At 41.3% G+C, this 20,929-nt stretch overlaps 1 protein-coding gene across 1 annotated transcript in view; it reads left to right on the top strand.

Annotated features, from left to right (window-relative positions):
* Window positions 1–20,929, top strand: part of dachd (dachshund d) — a 91,968-nt gene that overhangs the window by 28,622 nt on the left and 42,417 nt on the right. Inside the window, exon 2 of the mRNA XM_062431511.1 lies at window positions 19,046–19,161. Within this exon, the coding sequence (XP_062287495.1) occupies window positions 19,046–19,161 (116 nt within the window). The remainder of the gene's footprint in view (window positions 1–19,045; window positions 19,162–20,929) is intronic.

Below are 20,929 nucleotides of genomic sequence, written 5' to 3'. Positions count from 1 at the left end.
TTTATGTTGTAAATGTTCATTGATTCAAGGGCATACAAATATACCCCTAGCACCCTGCATGACCCACATAGAGCAATATGTCAAATCCACCATCCATTAATGTAGCACGATAGATACAAATAAACTGTATTCCACATTTTGTTACCCTTGCAGCTAACTCCAATTACATTTTTGAATGTCCTCCACTCAATCTCCCCTCGTCTTTTGTGCTTTCTTTGATATAAATAGACAGACATTCAGGGGTCTGAAGTGTGGAAGTTAGAAGAATATAAAGGGAAGAGGAAATTTAGATATTTTTAAATGATGTCCTACATTTTGTCAGCTAAAATCAGGATATTGCCTGAGCGGGGAGAAGCCATGTTCTTCAGTTGTCAAAAGGCAGTAAGTAATGATTAAAATAGCAGTGTGAAACGCGGGGAGATTAAAGTGATGCTAATGATAAGTGAGAGAAGAAAAGGGCAAGCTATATTTTAATTCCTGGGAGAATGGTTAATGACTTCTATTGCCTGAGATTAAACTAAACCTGTCTCATCAGCTTTTTCTGCTCGCTGAGGAAAAAAAAAGCCCCCTGCACTTTAATTTATTAAACTCTTTTAAGGAAGCACATTGATCTACATAGGTTAAACTTTCAAAATTTGGGCAAAAAAGACGCCCCATAAAGCTGTCATGCAGGGCAAAGCTGTTGAGTTGCTCAAGGCACACTATAAAGAATTCATTATCTCCAAACTGCCACATTTAATCAGAAAATATCAATTATTTAAAAGGGGAGGTTTGCTCCTGTTTAGAGCATCAGGTTTTACTGACACACTGGATTATACTGACACGTTTAATATATTTTTCTGCTGTCACCGTGGCGATGCTGTGAACTTTTCTATTTTCCATGCCCTTTTTTTATACCTTTGGCTGAGTAAATGTGCATTTGGCCACTGGAAATGGCTCCGTGTAATCACATCAACAGTATAATATCATCCAACAAGTAAAATATTTATCTCCTGTTTTCAGCTTGCTGGAGGGACTAAGACTTGTGCTGTGAACATTTTTTTTTCGCATGGCATTAACGTAGAAGCACTGGTGACCTCTGTAATGAAATGTATGGTACTGTTGACATGGCATTACAGCGATTCAACACTGTTCATTAATCTTTGTTTTGCTGGAACCCTTCTGGCACGTCCTCCGCCAAGGTGCGGAGCAATGCCAGAAATTGTAAGGCTCACCACATATTTCTGATGGCAATTAGCATGCATTCCGATCCACTGAGCCCCTCGCATAACAGCCCAATCCTTACAGCGGCCAGAGTCTTTATCAGCAACCGGGTGATAGGAGTCATTGAACATTCTGCTGACAGCAGATTATTTTTGTTTTTATACAGATGTCAGGCTTGAGTAGGTGGTGTTTTCCACTCTTACTGTGGGACTATACGGGCCCCGTTTGTACCCTGTTTCGCAAACATAGGAGTGCATTTTTAACTTGTCCCACTCTTTCTCTTCTCCCCATATCTTTCCTTATCTTAACCTCTGTCATTTGAGCTCTGGAAATAGGCCTGATATTTAAAGCACTGGTAAAGAGTAGCTATCATTCCTATGAGGACAAATAACAACACTCGCCCAGCGTTGAATTCTCCGTGCCTCTAAATTCTCAGTGGATCTGTCAGCAGGAAGCAGGCATGCAATTAATAAACCTTTTAACTGTAATATCACAGTTCTGCCAAATGGGAAAAAAACTGAAGACACATTCATACATAATGGAAAATGTGCACAACTGTCTATGAGAAGAGGAAGCACAGTTTCAAAGTGCCAGCTGATGGTCCAGGTATAGTGGTGATAGCCATGATTTTGATCGATATCATCAATGGCTACTGCTGCCGTGCAGAATTTGATCCAGGAGTCTCATACTAATGTTCACGCCTGTCTCAGGCACAATGTAATCTCTTCTTTTGAATCAATGACACTTTTTTAAAACATATTTTAAATGGTCTCATCGCTTTTCAGTTTGGCACTGTTCTTGAATCCTGCTGGAACACATAATCTGATGCCCTTAAAAAAAAGAAGAAAAAAAGCATAGAATATCCTCACAGCTGAGTTAACCAACTTTGAAAACTGTATAAACTCAATGAAGGCCAGTTTTCTTAACTGTCTCACAATGCACACAGGATGGAGATGCTGGCTTTACCAGTGTTTGTTGCACTCTGCATAACCACGAGCTTTTCTTTTGACATATTCAAAATTTTCTTTGGAATGTTAATGATTCAAATCTTTAAACTTGCCTGGAGTCAAACGAAAATGTCTCTGTATTATTTTGTTGACATATTCAGGATGAAATGATTTTTTTTTTTCTTTCTGCCCCCACCCTTCTCCCGCTTGTTGCGTAAAGTAATATCTCTGTGTTTCTGGGGACACATTACAATAATGCATTAAGAAATCACATTAATAATGCACATATTTTGTCACATATTTATAACTATCCCCCAGACATCAACATGTCACAGTTGTTGTTAGATCCCCTTTGGTTTCAATTAAAATCGCACAGAGGCAATAAAAATAGCCAATTAAATTGGAGCAGGCTCTTCAGAGGTACAATTGGTCTGATTAGATTAACCTTGAACATCAATTAGGGTTAAAAATAAGACTAAATGTATATTAATAACTGCCCACCATATTCAATGCTAAACCATACTACCCTGGTATCACTCATTTCCTCTGTACTGAGTCTGTAAGTGTCATTACTTTCACTTGATTAGCCCGCATTATCATTTATTTTCTCTCATGCTTATTTGTAGCTTAATTATTTAAATTAAAGTATTTTTTATAGAACTCTGGTTGTGAAACATTGAGACTTCATTATCTAATTACAGTAGTGTGTTTCCAAGTTAAAACAGACAATAGAGATGTAATCATGTATAACAGGCATGGTTGTACATATCAATCAACACCAGCCTCCAAACCGTTGTCGCAATCCAGCATTTACCGCTGCACAGCTTCTCCTCTCAGTCACAAACAGATACACACTCTCTGATAGCTGTGGTGTGTCAAGCTTTTCTCACCACTATTACTGCCTCACTGCTTTCAGTGACCCCCTCCCCTTCCTCCCTCCCCATCCCACCTGGTAACTAAGAGCTGAGCATCCAGACGCTAAAAATACGACTGATGCTAATGTCACACCCCCCTGCCATTTCCAGCACCCGGTTCCCAAAGCCCAGACTGGTGTGAAGGGGAGGGAGGCGAGCAGACATCTTTGTAATTCTTTTAATAACATGTGTAAATGGGCAAGGGGCCTATCGGTCTTTATCAGGCCTGGCGAGCGGAGCAGAGCAGCTGATACCACCTAGGGGCCGGGGAAATGCCTGATTCATCTAACAGTCCGTGAAGCTGATTAATTTCACTCTTCATTAAGAATGTGTTGTGGCGTCTTCTCCGAGCATTCTTGAGCATATCTTTACCACCTCGCAGTACCTTGGTCATCTTTTTCACTCCTTCTCCAGCATTCTCCCCTCACTCGCTCTCGCTCGCCCTCCTTCTTTCCTGGGCAGCGTTAGCAGCAGCGGCGGCAGCGGCAGCGGCCACCCTCCTCCTCCTCTTTTTGCGCCCTTGGCAAATGAAAGGTCAAAGACGCTGCAGTGATTAATGAGCAGTAGACTCTGGGATCTCTCTGTCAACCCCCCGCCGGTCCCCCTCCCCTCCTGCCCTGCCCGCTCCTTGCATTATTTCATCTGCTAATCTCACACAACACTACTTAGTTAGTATGTCGTGGAAAAAAACAGTGTTGTGTGTGTGTCTCTTCTTAGATGCCAACTCTGATGAACTTTTCTGGTAAGGGGTTTAAAGGAATGAAAGCAAGGGAACAGAGAACACTATGGATGAAGGGGTGGGGGTTTTGGGAAAGGGGGGGGGGTAGTGCTTACAGAATGTTTTTGGGCCAAAGAAAAGGTGCTGTAGTGTAAATGGCGGGCTCTCCACTCAGCTTTTCATCTCAAGATGTTGCGACCAAGTCTAATGATTTCAGTAGTGTGCTCCCAGCACAAAAAAGTCCACTTCAGCTGCTCAGTGGTTTTATGGTGTAATTGAATGTGAACGTCACCGCTCCTTTTACAGGATAAATGACACTTCATGGGCTCAGACCAACTGTTTATTTGAAAAAGTAATGAAATATTTACTCTCCATTGCAGTACAGATTAGCAGCAGTAATTGACTGCGACAGAGGTCTATGCACAAGTATGTGTGCGTTTTACAGAGAGAGAGAGAGAAAGAGAGAGAGATGGAGAGAAAGAGTTAGAGGGCCCCTCATGTTTGAATGCAGATCTTCAGCACACAATAGGCCTGTTAGTGAGGCTGAGTTTCTGCCTGTCACTTTCTCTCCACATGTTGCTTTTTCTTTCAGAGATAAGTGGGCCTAATGCTGAACAAATAGTGGAAATCAGAAGCCACTGAGAATCATTTGCCTCTCCTTTTCCCATGGCTCCCAAACAGACACCCAGACTCACAGACAGAAGGGAGTGACGATGAGAGAGAGGGGAGAGCGAGACGGGAAAGGGGGAGGTGGGGGGGGTGTGTGTGTGTGTGTGTGTGTGTGTGTGTGGAGGGGGGGGTACAGAAAAAAAAGAAGAAAAAAAAACAAACCTCAATGAGCAAAACAATTTTGTCACCACAAGCAGATCCAATTGAAAAGTCTCCTGGATGGGGAAGAGCTGGACTTGTCAGATCAGACCATGGCAATGAATAGATCCAAGCAGGCTAAATTGGCATCAGGTGTGGGCTTCCCCTGGCCGGTGATAGGCTCCCACATTGTGCTGGCTAGACATTTGGCCATTTTCAAATATAATGGGAGAAATGAATGCAAATGAGTGAGTGGACTGAAATGTATTTAAATGCAGATTGAATGGGGGGCTCTGCGTAGCGCCTGATAACAAGTTGCTTTAGGAGAAGGGCCACATTGTGTTGGATCATCCGTCCAACCCCCACCGCTCCGATCCCCACACCAGCGGTCCTGTTCTCTCTCCCTCTGTCGCACTTGTGTCTCATAAGGGGCCATTGTTCACTGGGTAAACTCTCTCAAAACTATTTACATTACTCATTTATTTGAATTTCAAATATTTTGGGTTCTTTCTCTCTCCCATACATAGCCGACACACACATGCAGGCTGCTGCCTTGGGCTATCTAGTAAAACAGTAATTGCCAAAAAGGACAGGGGGCTGTGGCAAAAAAAAAAGAAGAAAAAAAAACACAAGGAGGAAATGGAGGGGTTCAATCATTAATGATTATGTTATTTGTATCCATAGCCTCATTAGAAGCAGTATAGCAGCTAGTAGCATGTGTTTCACAAACAAGTTCCCTCTGCCGACTGCCGGTCGAGCGCTAGCCCACGGCGATCCATCTTCTCAAACATCTCCTTCCCATATTTAAGGAGCTCTCGTTACAGCCTTTCCCAGACCTGTGAATTTATGGTGCACTCCAAGCGGTTAGCATAATCGCCGGTAATGCAGTCATTTCAGCGGGAATGTGGGAATTAGGGCAGGAGAGAAAAGGAAAGCTGTTGGTGTGTTAATTGAATTTCATATGAATCCTTTGCAACAGCTTTGCCTTGAGCACAGGGCAGCGTGGACACCGCAGGGCTACAAATTCCTTTCTTTCCCCAATATTTTTGAGTTGATTTTAATTTCCCTGTCTTTTTCAAACACATAATTGGAAATAAAATCTAATATTTCTCTGGTGGACCCTTTGACATTAAACAACAACCAGAAAAATAGCTTACTTTTACAAACTGTTCATTTTTCTTGCCTCTGATCTCATCAAATAGAACAAGTGAAGGGTAACAAGAGGGTGCAAGGCTTTCTCAGCCAAAAAAAAAGCTTTTTATTTGTTTACTCATCTGCATTTAAAATACAATTTACATGCAATTAAATCTGATTAATTAGAGACCCTGACCTCTGTCTGTCCTGTGTGCACATGTTGTATCATGCATTTCAATGTCAACCAACTCATGTTTACTTGAACTTTACCAAGAAGCCATCATTAGGTTTTGTTCCCACAAAGGCATAATTTGAGGCATCAAAAAAATATTTCAAACATTTGACATGTTGAACTCTTCAACATCCATGACAGAGTTTGTTTGAGGGAGTTTACTTAGATAAACAAGTTGTTCAGGACTCGGTGTTCACAGCGACAACACTAGAGTAGTTTTAAAATAATACAAGATACATTTCAGAATGCCAGTTATTTAAAATTGGCCCTGTTAGCGTAGGGGGGCAGGTGGGGCAGCGTCTGCAGAGATGTTTCAGTGTCCAGAAGTTTCCATGCGGTGATTAATAGGAGGGGTAATGTAGTGGGGAAATGAGTAAACACTCCCTTGCTCCTGGCTTTGTGCTTCAACGGCTTGATGACAAGGGCAGAGCAAGGTGAGAATTAAACAGACCCGCAGAAAAAGAGAAAAAGAAAAAAAGAAAAAAACAGAGCACGGGCTGGAGGGAGGAGTGAAGCATGACAGACCTGGGCAGTGGGTGGGAGTGAGGGAAATGGAGACTGGGAAGAAAGAAGGCCGTCCTGGCAAAAGTGGATGTGGAAGTTTCTCCCGAAGAAGAATAATTAAAAGCGCTCAAGGGAGGGCAGTTTTAATTTCACATGTAAGGGGCTAAAGATTTCATTTAAAGGCGCGGCGAGCGGAGAGGAGGTTAATAAGATGAACAAAGCAGGGAATGTGAGAACATACAGTGTGAGGAAGCGCGTTGGACTTTCACCTGACACGTTTTTAATTATTGAACCTCTGATATTTCTCTGTTGAAGAGAAGGGGTAAAAAAAGAGGAGATTAACTGATTAATGATCGCGGTTACCAATTACTCACTCATGGGGGAAATAGAGGTAACTTCACCACACTCCTCTTCAATGTTAAACGTCACCAAGTGCAGAAATGCTTCCAGCACCATAGCTAAAAGCACACTTTCGGTTGTGCTGGCGGTTTCAGTAGCTGCCTACTGGGAACGCAACCAGAGCATTGCATAATGCCTCCTTTCTAAAAAAAAAAGAAAAAAAAAAGAAGAAGAAATAAAAAGTGAACTTGCTTCTACAGTTGAATATGTGCTCTTGATCACTGAAATCTCACTCCATTAGTGCTATCTGAAGTTGATGTATCCCAATTATCATAATAAGATCAGCTTGGTCCCGTACTCTATGGGACTCCAAACTCTCTTACTGCCACAAAATGATCAAAAGGACTTTGTGAACTAGACCCAGAGTCCCAGCTGTGGGCTGATTTGTTCAGTAGTGGTGAAAAAAGAACTTTAATTGAATATGATGTATTTCTCTTTCTTGCACTTTTGGGCCCAGTCTGCTAGAAGTGAACAACAGAGATCTGCCAGGCTGTCTTATCTTGGCTAGATATCAACCCAAGAATACTTTTCTCTACTTAGATCACCGTTCAAGACTATAATACAATTCAATGTTTGCCAAGCTGCATCCCACTTGTAGACTTCCTCTCTATGGTGCCAACAGCATGCTCCTTAGTTCCTGATGTGTCCCCCCCACACTCCTCCCTCTTCATGAAATCATTAATATTGTCAGCGTAGAGCATGGGAATGAGTGTTGCACTGCAATCCCAAAATCCTGTTCCCCTCCCGCCGCCGCGTCACACTGCACACACACTGTGTTTGACACTTATGTATTATATGTTTATCAGTCTCTAATGAAACACTGACAAGTTCCCTGCACAAGGGATACTGTGTTCCATTAATAGCCCTTAACGAACCTCGGGCACTCACAAAAAGGTTGGTCCTATTGCAGCTGACAGCAGAGGGGCCCTCAGCCCCGGCCCCCTGGAGAGGGAAGATATTAAGCGTTAGCCACGTCTGCACTCTCTCTTTCAGTCTCTCTGTCATTCGCCCCCTCTCTCTCCATCTCTCTCTCTCCCCCCCTATATGCATCTGTCTCCCCTGGAAGTAAAAGGTGTCTCTTTCTATTTCTTCAGGCACACATTACTTGACCACAGCGTTTAGCACGGAGCCTGACAATGAGAACAGTGTCAGTTAATTTGTCAGAGAGTGTTTGTGATTGATTTATTCATCTAAGGCTCAACAAATGTTTGTACTGTGATGAATCCCCTGAACTATAATTTACTGCAAATTAAACTCAGACCAGTAATGACACACACGGGCACAGACATTTACATACGATTTGATGAAAAACACTATTTATTTGGACTCATTTAACATGTTTTAGCATTTCCCAAAATGAGTAAGCACAAAGGTTGAAGAAAGATTTGAGAATATGATCAAAGACAACAACAGATTTATTTATTTATTTTTTGTTAATGCAAACCTTCAAAATGTTTCTAACCCGATTACGTCTAGTTTTTCTCTCTGACAAGGTGAAAATCATTTTTCAGTCACAGCAATACTGTATCTGATTGTCGCTGGTAAATTGAATCCAGTAGTTAGCGTCATTTTCAGCAGATATTGTGTATTTTTTCCTCTTAATGCAGACTTTAATCTGACTATTTGTGGCCCGTTTTTCAAACGTGAGAAATCCATTTTGCCTCCGCTTTCCACTCAAAAGCTGCACCCGCCACATGAGCCCCGCGATCTCTTTATTAGAATGTGACAAAACATTTGTTCTCACCAGAAATAATGGTCTGTAACATCTTCTAATGTGATTCACAGTTTATTTGCAAGTCCATCGCCGTGTTGAACAAGGGGTTATGGGTGTGTCACACATATGGATAATTTTAAGCAGATGCATCTGGCGTGGCTACCATGCTATGATTAGTTTCCAGAGCGTTTGTGAATGCGTAAACCATTGCCGACATGGATGAAATATAGCCTAGGTTCACTGGGAGTGCAGAGAGAAGAAATGTACCCCATCTGTAATACACTGTGTAGACTAATATCAGCTCCTTTTCTCTGATATTGCAGTGAGATATCGATCTGGTAAAATTGTCCCATATTGGAGCTGTCTGTTGTGATATTCATCATGCTGTCACCTCTCCCCAGCACCTACGCGTTATTAGAAACCCGGGTTTGAAGAGGTTGAAGGGTTTTAGTCTCCGAGATGTAGCAAACAATTCATCATGAGAGTGAGGGAGAACGAGAGAGGGAGAAAAAAAGAATGCAGGTGAGGTGATGCTTGGGTAAAATTTATGTCCAGTCAGGCTGTACATTAAGAATTATATCATCAAGCAAGAGGACACCAGCAGCTTCACCGCTATCTGCTGAGTAGTACTATTTGCTCTCCTGCCGGGGCTTAAATGGAGTTTTTTTTCTTTTCTCCTCCTTTTTTTCGATCTCTTACGAAGCTTTTAAGAGAGATCTGACGTTTCAAGGAATGTAGTACATCACCCAAACAAAGTTATTTGTGAAAACAGCCTGTTGAAAACAGTTGTCATGTACGTGAAGGTTTTAGTGAATCTGACATTATATTTTGAGCTCGATGCCACTCGTCACTTGTTAGGCACGGAGCCTGTAACTGGTACGTGTCACCTTCAATTTGGCCCACTTCAGGGTGGGACTCTAGTTTGAGTTCCTGTTATTTCCTCTCTTTGCTCGCAGTCAGAGATTCTTCCGGAAGGATCACAGACAGAATCCAATTCTTCCGTGTCTTGCAGAGGAGTCGGGCTTTGATTCGTCTTTAACTCAGTATAAATGCTCGTCTGGGAATGTGCAGGCTGGGGGCTTCCTCTGAAGTTGTTTCTCTCTTTCTCTCTCTCCCTCTCAGTTTCTCGCCGGGAAAGTGCGTGCGTGTGCTTGTGCGTGCGTGCGTGTGCTTGTGCGCTCGCAGGCTTGGCTGTGCTCTGTTAGCCGCAATGTTATTGTTGTAAACAGCATTTAAAGCACAGCTGGCCAAATTGATCAGGGCTTGTGTTGGAGTGAACTTGAGCAGCCAGGAGTGGGGCTGCATAAACAGGGCTGCTTGTATCTAAATATGCAAACACTCTCGCAGCAGTCCACACTCGGGGGAACAGACACTGTTACTTCTGATGGGGAGACAGTGAGAAACAGTGAGAAAACAGGCTCGAGTCCTAACCTTTCCATGTATACAGAGAGAGAGTGAGAGAGAGAGAACACAGGAACATTTTTCCCGATTAAGTAAACATTTCTTCTCCTCCCCAGATCATTTTTGGACTCCTCCAAGTATTTACTTTTCATTAATTATTGAAAAAAAAAAGAAAATCAGGAAAAAAGTGGATAAACAGTAGATAATTTTTGTTTAATGTTTCACACAGGATTCCAATCCTCAGTGCAATTAATGCTAATCACCATGGTCTTCCTGTTTAGCTTGAACTTGGAGTATGTTTGTGAGCGCTTGTTGTCTCTGTCTACATCTTTTGCTCTACTCCCTCTCTCTCTCTTTCTCTCTTTTTCTCTTCCTCCCCCATCTCTGCTGTTAGTCACTGTGTCTCCTCATGTTATGATTACATCACCCTTTTCTGTCTGTTGTGTCCATTTAGACCTGAAATTAATCACATCCGACAATCTGGTGGTGCTATTCCCAAAGTTCAAAAGCTGTAGTGGTGAGAGAGTGATGTAGAGAAAGAGAAAAAGAGAGAGAGAGACAGCGTGAGATGGAGCGCATCAAGCATGTTGGAGGTACTTACCATTTGTAGAGTACAGTATATTAATTGCTTATCGGTTTTTGATTTCAGAGTCATTTAGAGTCAATCGAACGCATAATTTTCACAGCTATTGTTCTTTGGGGTTTGTTAATTGTCACCCCACTGGCAGAATTAAAAGCAAATTAAAAGCCTTAACTATTGACTCTATCTGAAGTCACTCTCCACAACAATTTCACAAAACAATGGGGAGGATTAATGAAAATGCAGCTTGATTTCTGTTCTCCAAAGCTTTTGCTATGGGGAACCAATTAACTACCCTTCAGGATGACTTTCACTTCTAACTGCCGGTCTGTTCCACTGCCAGAAACTGGGATTAATTCTCAATTAATCCCTCCACCAGAACAACTCTGCCTTTGTCTGCTGGGGAGGACATGAGCATACAACACTGAGGTTACCCCAAGCCTGTTTGGTGGAGGAACTCCACCCCTCCTAAGATTGATACACCCTGTAGACTAGCTCTTCTCAAGCTGAAAATAAGAGCCATTAAAAGGGAATTGTTGACAATGATTTTTGTTTTAGGATTTTGAGCTTTATTAGCCATGCATATTAATGAGTCAATTAATTCCATTCGTCCTCGCGAGTGGTCTGTTTGTTTTTGCCTGACCTTTTATCTTAGATGCGTTCACGCTCGGCTTGGTTTAAGCACTTACTCCACACTGTGTTTCCCATAGCCTCACGTCCAAAATGGGAGTTTTTTATGTGTTTAGCACTAAGATTCTTCCCCTCTCTTTTGTTTTCTCTCTGCCACTCTCTCTCTCATCCGGCCGCCCTCCCCCTCTATCTTTTATTTGCTCTTTCTCCCTCTGTCAGAATGCCTGCTGGATGTATTCCACTCTAAATGTGACAGGAAATATGCTATTATAGCATGCAGAATATTTGCCTGATGGGATTTGCAATAAAATTACTACATTTCCTTTCCATTAGGATCTCTAAAACCCCTCTCTCTAATTTATGATTACCCCGGCAAAAAGACATGTTATATACATAAAGTAGCCCCCAGTCCACATTTAGCCTGTCCTGCTTTCAAAGTTAGTTGAGAGGACAGGAGAAATAATTGAAAAGTGCAGCTGGACTGTGTACAATCTTGTAAGGGATGCCTAGAAAATGAGATTAATCAGTGCACAGACATTGTGGGGAAAAGTTTGCAGTGAATGCCTGACAGTCGTGCTCTTTCTCTCATTTCAAATGTTGGCAGGCTAGCAGGCAGCTCCAAGGGAAATGCGCTCCTTTCATACTTGAGTAATTGATGAATTGTATGCAATATGCAAATGAGAATCCATAAATCTTATGAATGACAGCTTAATTTATGTGAGCCTTAATGAATGCAGGATTAGATTTTAATTAAATATCCTCAAAGGCACCCTGACTGGGTAAGTTTTTAAAGCCTTGTTTTGAAGACTTGTTTCATATGCATCGCAGTTCATGAAAAAGAGAGATCAGTGAGAGTGGTTAGATGAAATTTCCTCGCAGTTTGAAGATAAGACCTGTTCTGTTTTGCTAACCAAAGGCACTTGCAATTAATAAATATTGGAGCAAAATCATATCTACCAATCTCATTTAGGCTTTCCTGGAACTGTTCATACTCATACATTTGATTAACTGCATTTACTTTAAGCGCTATCTGATTTCTAACATTTGGTACAGTATCTTTTTAATTAAGAGAATCATCCATTAGGCATGGAAAAGTCAACCAATTAGGCTTTCTTCATCAGTTCCCGTGATGTAGGAAGTCTGCTTACTCATTATCAGAGTCTGTTGATGTGATACTAAACAATCTTAGTCTCCGTAGTTATGGGACATACAATTATGAAATCAGCTTTTAACATTAATGATGCATGGGTGTAATCAGCAGTTTATCGTGTTTTAGATCTTTTTTAGATTCTATTTCACAGCTGAGAGGCTTCAAACGACTCTAATAGAATGTGATTACAGGAGAAAGCTCTTTGTAGCTACTGTAACAGTGGTTTTCTCTTAAAGCCCGGCTGTGGTTTCATGACACAGCCTTGAGGACGGTGGAAGGAGCGTGACCGGCTCCGAGTTCCCCCATACCATCAGATGTTGCGATGGTCTCGCCCAGCGTGGTTCTAATCAGGCCTGAGCTCAGACAAAGACACCAGGAAGGCACCCACTCTCCCAACTACTACTGATCTCAACCCTGCACATTAGTCCACACAGGGATCAGAGCACAGACAGCACTTTAAAAGGGGTTTTAGTGGGATTGATGCTAACTCTCCTCCGCCTTTGATTTCACACCATTTGATCTGTGATATATTGTTCCGTAACAAAGGTTCACAGTTTGCAGGCGGATGCAGCTGTTCCTATCCCTAATAAATAAAAGTGTGGGTTTTTTTCCCCCCTCTCTCCTCACACTCACAAACTCGCTGTAATCCAGCTATCTAGATCAGATAAGCGCGATGTGGCTACCTGTGCGAGGCGGTGTTTGACAGGTGCAAGGGGAAGCTGATTGAGATAATCCAAGAATAGGTTCAATGCAAATACAGATACAAGATGAGGGTGAGGATAGATGGATGCATGAAAAAGATGGATGAGTGAATATATTCCCATGTATCACACTGTGACTGAGATTATGATCATCACAACCAATAGACTGCCAAGGTCAGCAGGAAATATAAATCATCTTTTTTCCCCCTTTTTTTGTTGAAGGCAACATACAGTATACTCCTGTCATTGTCACCGGGTTTGTTTTGACAGATTCTCATGATCCTATTATTGAGTGATGTAACTAACAATTACACTGATTAATTGATTAATTGCTTGGTCTATAAAGTGTCAATAAATGGTGCTAAATGTCAATATACTAAATCTATGCTGTCTTCTGCAAATGGATTTATCAATAAACAGACTAAAACCAAAGAAATTCACTTTATAATGATACAAAAACTCAGCAAATTATCACATGTAAGAAGCCAGAAATGGATAAAATCTGGTGTCGTTGCTTGATGAATGACTTCATCAGTTAATAAAATACTTTCTAATTACTTTTTCTTTGCCTAATGTTTAATATTGTGAAATGTTTAAGGGAAAAAAAAGGAAATCCTCTTCAAACGGAAACATGTAAATGATTCATAAAATACTTCCATGCACGCTGATGTTATCTGAGCTTTTGTGTGCGCTCACATGAATGTTTTTTCCATAGCAGAGCCTGTAGGGCAGCTGATCAAGTAGGGAGATCACATTTAAATCAGCAGATAATTAATTAGACATATATGTCTTGGTGTGGAACTCTGGAGTTTTTTTAGTAGCACTTGCATGTCAGTTTTCCTTTCATTGCAATCAAAGTGGAGAAAACAAGCAGCCGATCTTCTAAAATGTAAAATTTTAGAATTAAAGTCAATTTTTCCTCTCAGCGAACGCTGTGGGGATTTGAAAATTGGTCGTAACACCGCCGCGGCCGTGTTATTCCTCCCCTTCAACAAACTGTTAACCTCTCAGGGGAGTTGCGCTCATATCGTTAAACTGTTTGACTTCACCAAATAAAAAAACACTATAAAGTCAGCATATTCAGGCCCCTGATGGTCTGAGGCCTCTGAATTTCTGCATGACCTGGCACTTAAGAAGGTAAGGAGCTGCTTTGTTTTATCAATAAGACCTTGTTTTCATGGCTGGTCACCACCCCAGCAAACCAATCAATGGGGCATGCTCTGCTATCGCTGTGAGAGAAATGAAAAATAAACCCCAGATAATCCTTCAGTTAAAAGGTTACTCAGGGCGATAAAAGCTATTTTGTTAATTTATTTACTCTCTGCACTGGAGAGATAAAGAAAAGGAACAATTAGGGAATTCTAGGTGAGAGATTTTAAAAGGGCAATGACATTGGGTTAATATTTTATAAGGCCTGATTGGCAGAGACCTGGAGAGGCCTTTTGTTTACACAAGCCCCAGATGGAATGATTCATTCGCTTGTTTTGGCCGACTGGGCGGAAATGGAATAAATATCTTCATCCTTACCTTTTAGAAACGTCAAACAAAAGACTGAGATAAAAGGTTAATGGCTCAATCATAACCACCAGGAAATAATAATATGTTCTTTTCTGCAAACTCGAGTCACTATTGACATAATCAGGTTGAATTCCTAAAGATATCCGAAGATGGGAGGAGCAGATGATTTTTGTGTGTAACTAAATCCACTAAGGGAGTGCGCTCACTTGGGCTAAACATTACATTTGTGGTTTCAATTGATTTATAACAGATCATAATCACTGCATTAACAGCGTTCTGGGTAATAAGATCTCAGTCACTGCTTCCGTCGACAGAAAAGCGTCTGATAGTGAGATGTCAGAATTTTACCATGAGATCAAAAACCGTCCCGATATCTCATGTGATATAATACCTCTTATTATACCGATCACCTAGTGTTGGCTTCCTGTAAACGGGGTGAGAACGTGAATTTAATTATTGTGCGTTTATTGCATTGTAGAGCTGAAATTGGACTCGTGTGGAGTGTATTGTTGGGCCCCGTGTAATCTGATTGCCTGCGCAGCGTAGTGTGTTGGATAGTATCAGGTTCCAGCCGACTCTGCTGGGTCAACACGCGGCCGGCCCATTAAAGGAAGTCTGGTTCAGGGAAAGTTCACCACTATTTTCTTTTCACCATGGCAGCAAAACAAGAAAGAGAGAATAGATGTGTAACATATTTGTGGCCCCAGCCCAAAGCTGGTGGGGCCTATTTTGTTTCCTTAATTGAAGCCAGAGATATGAGGCCTTTGAATATCTTTAGTTTAAGTATAAATAAAGCAGGGAATAAAATTCTTTCATGATTAACCTCTAACATAGGAATAATATTGTCCAAATAAGTCCAATTTAAGCCCACAAGTACGTATTTTCGGAGGCATTTTAAAGTCGAGAAGAGAACAGGAAAAGAAGTTTAGAAAAGACAACAGTGGAAAACAATGAGAAGTACCAGAATTCCAATGATACATCCAGTTGTGCTTTCTTTTTCTGCAATAATGCCCTAGTTTGGAGCAGTTTCTGTGCCAGGCTATTTAGGGATTCAGCATCTGCTGCTTGATAAATAGCCTGGCTCTTTTGTTTGAGGCCAGGTTGAGTTCCTATCTGGACCCAGCTTATTAGCCTGTAAAGCTCTGGACATCGCATATCTGCATGGATGTTAGTGCGGATGCCTCAGCTGTCGCATTTCAAGGGACGGAATTACATATTGTTAAGGAACATTACACCAAACATCAGGAATCACAGGGCTTTGAAAATAACAGAATAAAACAGGAAAATAGTCTCGGCACACCCTCTACAATAAAGTGAACGCTGTTTCGGTAAATTTAGACACTTAGAAGGAAATCAGACACTAGCTAACTATTCATTTCTGAGAGGCTTTCCTGTTGCTTGGAGGTTCCTCAGTTCAAAGCTCTTTTTCACTTGGTGTATTGCTTTCATGACCAGCTAGTGTTTGTGTGCAGAGAGCAGCTGAAATGCTATCCCTTAAACACACGGACAGATTCTCTTGCAGCCTATCTAAATATTACCTTTACTTAACTGGGTCTTTGTACCGGGGTTCACATCCTTTTGACATGATCTAAGGTTGATGTGACATTTTTTGTCCATTTGAGGGCCTTTTCGCTTTTAGTATTGTTGGTAAAAAGCCTTTTACCCATCACATACCCTCTATTGAGGTCTTTCATAAATAATTCAGCCAGAGTACAAGTGAAAGTGATGACAGCAAAACTGTCTGCGATCTCTCCCTCTCATAAGATCAAAGAGGTGCTTCTATAGAAATAGGAATTACATTTCCAGACGTTCCTAGGTTGAACGGGCACTCATTTCTCTTTCTGTCCCTCTCTCTTTCTCTCTCTCTCTTTCTCACTGCCTTCTTCTCACTTTCTGTCATTCGCTCTCCCCCTTGCCACTTCTCTCTATCACTCCTGTATTTTCCTTCTAAAGGGACACTGTTTGGTGATGGTCTGCTTTTAGTCCTTAAAACCTCTAGAGCTGGTATATGAGAGAGTCAGCACATTCAGACAGATAGAGCAAGTGCACTCTATTAGCAGGACTGAGGTAAATAAACCTCACAAGACACGGCTGAATAAATTCAACGACTAAGGCTGTGTGGTATCTGAACTTAAACACTGCATCACTCTGTGGATACTGCCTGTGGGACATGTAGTGAAATGTACTGTAACACAAACAGCCTCATATACTGTACCGGTTGATAAGGTCCAGACTGAGACATTAATTGTAAAGAATTTCAAACAGCTCATCATTGGTTAAATCAGTTGATTGCATTTTAAAATTGTGTTGGTTTTAAACAGTTTGTAAATCCTTAAGTGATCAAGTTAAAAACTGACAAAGATTCAATTGACAACAAAGTAATAAGCAACTTTATCTACAGTTGAGCTGCATTGATTAGCTGATTAATTATTGGCCAACTATTTTGATAATCTACTCATTTGGAGTAATTTATTTGATTCCAGCTTCTCAAACATAAATATTTTGTGGTTTCTTTAGTCCTCAATGATGGTAAATTGAGCATCTTTGGGTTGTGGATCGTTGGTCGTGACAAAACAAGACATTTATGGACACATTTAAGGATCGGTTTTGGGAATCAATGATTGACATGTTTCACTATTTTCTGACATTTTATAGATCAAATAAATAATCAATTGATCAAATACTTGACAGATTAATCAATAATGAATAATTGCTTCCCTTATCTACAGACTACAAACATAATTAGTACCCATTTAGATACATTTATTGAGAGATTTTGTCCAAGGTTTGAAGAAAAAAAAAATGGACATAGCCATCACGATGTCACCCATTGATTTGTGGACTCCTGTTCTGATCCCTCGAGTTGGCATTTTGACCATCGCCATCTTGGATTTTTGTAGCCAGACGTGATGAAAAGTAACCATATTTGGACAAGAGTGTGGAGCTGACCTTAACGCTAGCTGCTAGTTTGGTAAGCATGGTGCGTTTACAGTCTATGGTTAACTGTGATAATGCAAATGCTAATACTTATTTTAACTAGCGTAATACTGGAAAAATCTTTCGATGTACAATGCACTTTTAGTACGACAAAATGCTGAATACACACTGAAATTCTGACTTTTTTTTGTAGCCAGTGGAGTCGCCATTAGTCTAGTAAGCCATTTCATCATTGCCTTCACTATTTAGACCTGGAACTACCCACTTGATGTCACATCAAATTGAACAATGACATTGATGTATAAGCATGTTGGTATACCCCTCCAAGCTCCATTAACATAAAAATAATTAATTTGAATTTAGAGGTTAAGGAAAGCAGCTCTGCGAAAATGTCCCATCTTTTATTTCCGGCCATGTCCTTTCTTGTGGAAACGTAGACAAATTTGCACCGTCTTCCTCCCCTACTTACGACCGCACGGAAACCGTTTGGTGTTTTAAAGATGGATTAAACTCGGTTCATATTAGAGAGAACTTAGTATCCTGGTAAAGCTTGAAATGGACTATTGTATGTGAAATAATGTATGAAGCCAATATGTCACCTGTGTCAAGTCACCATAATTCATCTTCAGCTGAGACACCCAGCTCCTTGTTCATAAAGAATATACTTCCATACAATCTTGGCGCCCTTATTATATTCTCATTGCATTTTTTTTTACCCTGTAGGCTTTTCTTTGTTACTATAAGCCAGCAAAGTAGGTATTGATTGCAACTTGCAGCTGTATTAATAAGTGAATGAGTAAGATGTGTGGAAAGTTAGGGGTGTATCTGCGATGAAGGCCTTTTCTCCTCCACAGTAAGGTGGCACAGTCATTTATCAAGGCTGGATCTGTGCCCCACGTTTGGTGTAATAAAACTCCCCCATCAGAATCGTCCAACAGGTCTGAATCACTCTGTCACACCACCTTCCAGCTAAGGCACGCATTAAATCAAGCAAGCAGAACATTTCCTAAGGCAGCCATTGCCTTTTAATTTCCTGAAGAACCTTAAAATATCATTCATTACCAGAACTACACATATTTGGTTTTTAAAAGTCTCATAAATCAATAGTGGCCTGACTGCAATAATTATAACAAGTTAACATGTAATTTCCAGGCCGAGGGCCGCGCACTGGATTTTAGCATATGCAAACGAGGCAATTCAAATAGTGTGGGGATATTAATACGGAGGAACAGGTAACGAGGTACGGGTTATGAATTATGCATCAAAAAGTGGTTGATCTTCAATAAAGGAAATGAATTCACCGTGTAATCTAATTAGTTATGGAAGTCTATTATGTTGAGCTGCAGAAAGCAACTGTCCTTGAAAAGAAATTTATTTACAGTACGTGTTAGCTCTTTGGAATGGAATTGCATTCTGGAGTGCTCTAAATGTTAACACCGCCCCACCACCATCAACACCACCACCACCACCACCCACACAACCCCTCCTCCTCCCTCCCGCCAGTCTCCTCCACGTCTCTCACCTGCGTTCTCCTCCTTCTCTGCCCGGCGTTTTAGCTCCAGACCCGGACGGCCCCCGAAGAGGACCCAGAGTGTGACATCATCGGAGAACCCCCACATCATGCCCCACTCAGTCCCTGGTCTCATGTCCCCTGGCATGATGCCACCCACAGGTATGGTTTGGTCTTAGTCAGTAGCACTCTGTCGCTGTTGCTAAGGCTCTGATTCAGTCTTTTCTCTCTTTTTCCTTTCTTTCTGTCACACACACTCATGTATATTAACCCCCCCCCCACGCACACACACACATGCACACACACCCTCCCTGCCAGTGGACTCCCTGCAGCTTGTCCTCGAAATGGCAACCAGTCCAAAGTGACACATGCACCCAACCACCAGACACCAGCCGCTCACTCGTTTACCAAAAACAGATCCTCTGCTCAACCCCCGGAAAAGAAGAGGGGGAGAATAAATTGGAGTGGAGATCTTTTCTCTCAGATTATTCCAGTAGATGTTGCATTTTGCCTTAAGATCATTCTAATTAGTGCGATTAAATCCACTTCACTGGTATATGTACATAGGCAGTGGTGATGCTAAAGCAAGCGTATCGCCACAAGAATCAACAACAACCATTTGTGCCCTAACTTACCCCTGGGCCAAGTCTTATTGCAACTAATGCTTTTGTTCTATTTGTGGCTGGCTTCATTGTGACTGCTTTGATGTTGGTGGCTGTAAGTGCTCTGATTTGCATATTTTGCTCTCCTTCTTGATATGTCTTTAATGATATTGTACTGTCGAACAGGGCTCTTTGAATGCTCGCTCTGAGTACAGTACACATTGTATTTAACCAGCTATTAACTGTAGTACTTCACAAACAGATAAAAAAAAACACAGCTGCTTTTTCCTGCAGATCCTCGTTGTGTAACAATTTTAACAGACTTGTTATTATCCTACCTCACACATTTTTTCCACCTCTGTAAAAACAGTCTGGAAGTGTTTTTTTCCCTCTTCTCACTCTCTCTCTTCCTCCAAGAGGCAGCAAAGCAGTGTCTGTGAGGTGTTTGAAATTCAATATTAGAGATTGGGCCATCCTTGTGATTCAGTACAATAGAGGCTCACAGCCTAGTGCTTTGAACTGTGGGAATAGGGTGAGGTCACTGGCTAGCTGCGCTATAGTGTAGAAGGCGAACTTAAAGGCCGAAGTGAACATAGAGAAGGACAATGATGAGAAAGACCCGTGTTATTTAGTGGAACATAAAGCAACAGAAAAGCCTTTTGATAACATCCCCTTTAAGCCCAGAGGGACTCTATGATCTTGACATTTAGTCAGGGTATTCAGGGGGCAGAGATAAAGTAATTGAGGTTTTCGGTCTTCTTATAACTGTCTTAAAGGTCCAGTGTGTAGGATTTAGTGGCATCTAGCGGTGAGGTTTTAGCTTCCGATCAACTGTATACCGATCTCTTTCCAAGGAGAATCTATGATGGCCACAAAACTTGCAAAAACACAATTTTTTAAATTTAATTTCTGTTCCTTTACAGTAGATGCCACAAAATTCTACACACTGCACCTTTAAGCTTTCAGAACTTTTCCATCAGTTTTTCTGTTGTAAATGGACCATTTTTGGTTTTGAGGATAGTGTTAAGCATGACGTTCAGCAACGTCAAGGAATTGACAGATTTTGACAGATTAATAATCAAACATAATTGACCACACATAAGTTAGCATCTAAGTAGGCGGCTAATTGATCTCCCTGTCATGTCCAAATCTACTGATTGATGATAAAAAACTGACACTGAGAAACTGTCTTAAATAGTTACACTATCATGTCATGTCATATTAGTTCATTTTTCAGATGAGTTAACGCCCGCGCACACAGACAGAATGTGGGCCGGCGGCTTTTCCTGAGGCTTCAACCAATACTCTATGACTCCTCGAGAAAGCCA

This window comes from Scomber scombrus, chromosome 13 (assembly GCF_963691925.1).
Source record: "Scomber scombrus chromosome 13, fScoSco1.1, whole genome shotgun sequence".
Classification (NCBI taxonomy): domain Eukaryota; kingdom Metazoa; phylum Chordata; class Actinopteri; order Scombriformes; family Scombridae; genus Scomber; species Scomber scombrus.
The sequence above is the reverse complement of the archived record's forward strand: the minus strand, read 5'-3'. Positions and strand labels throughout refer to the sequence as shown.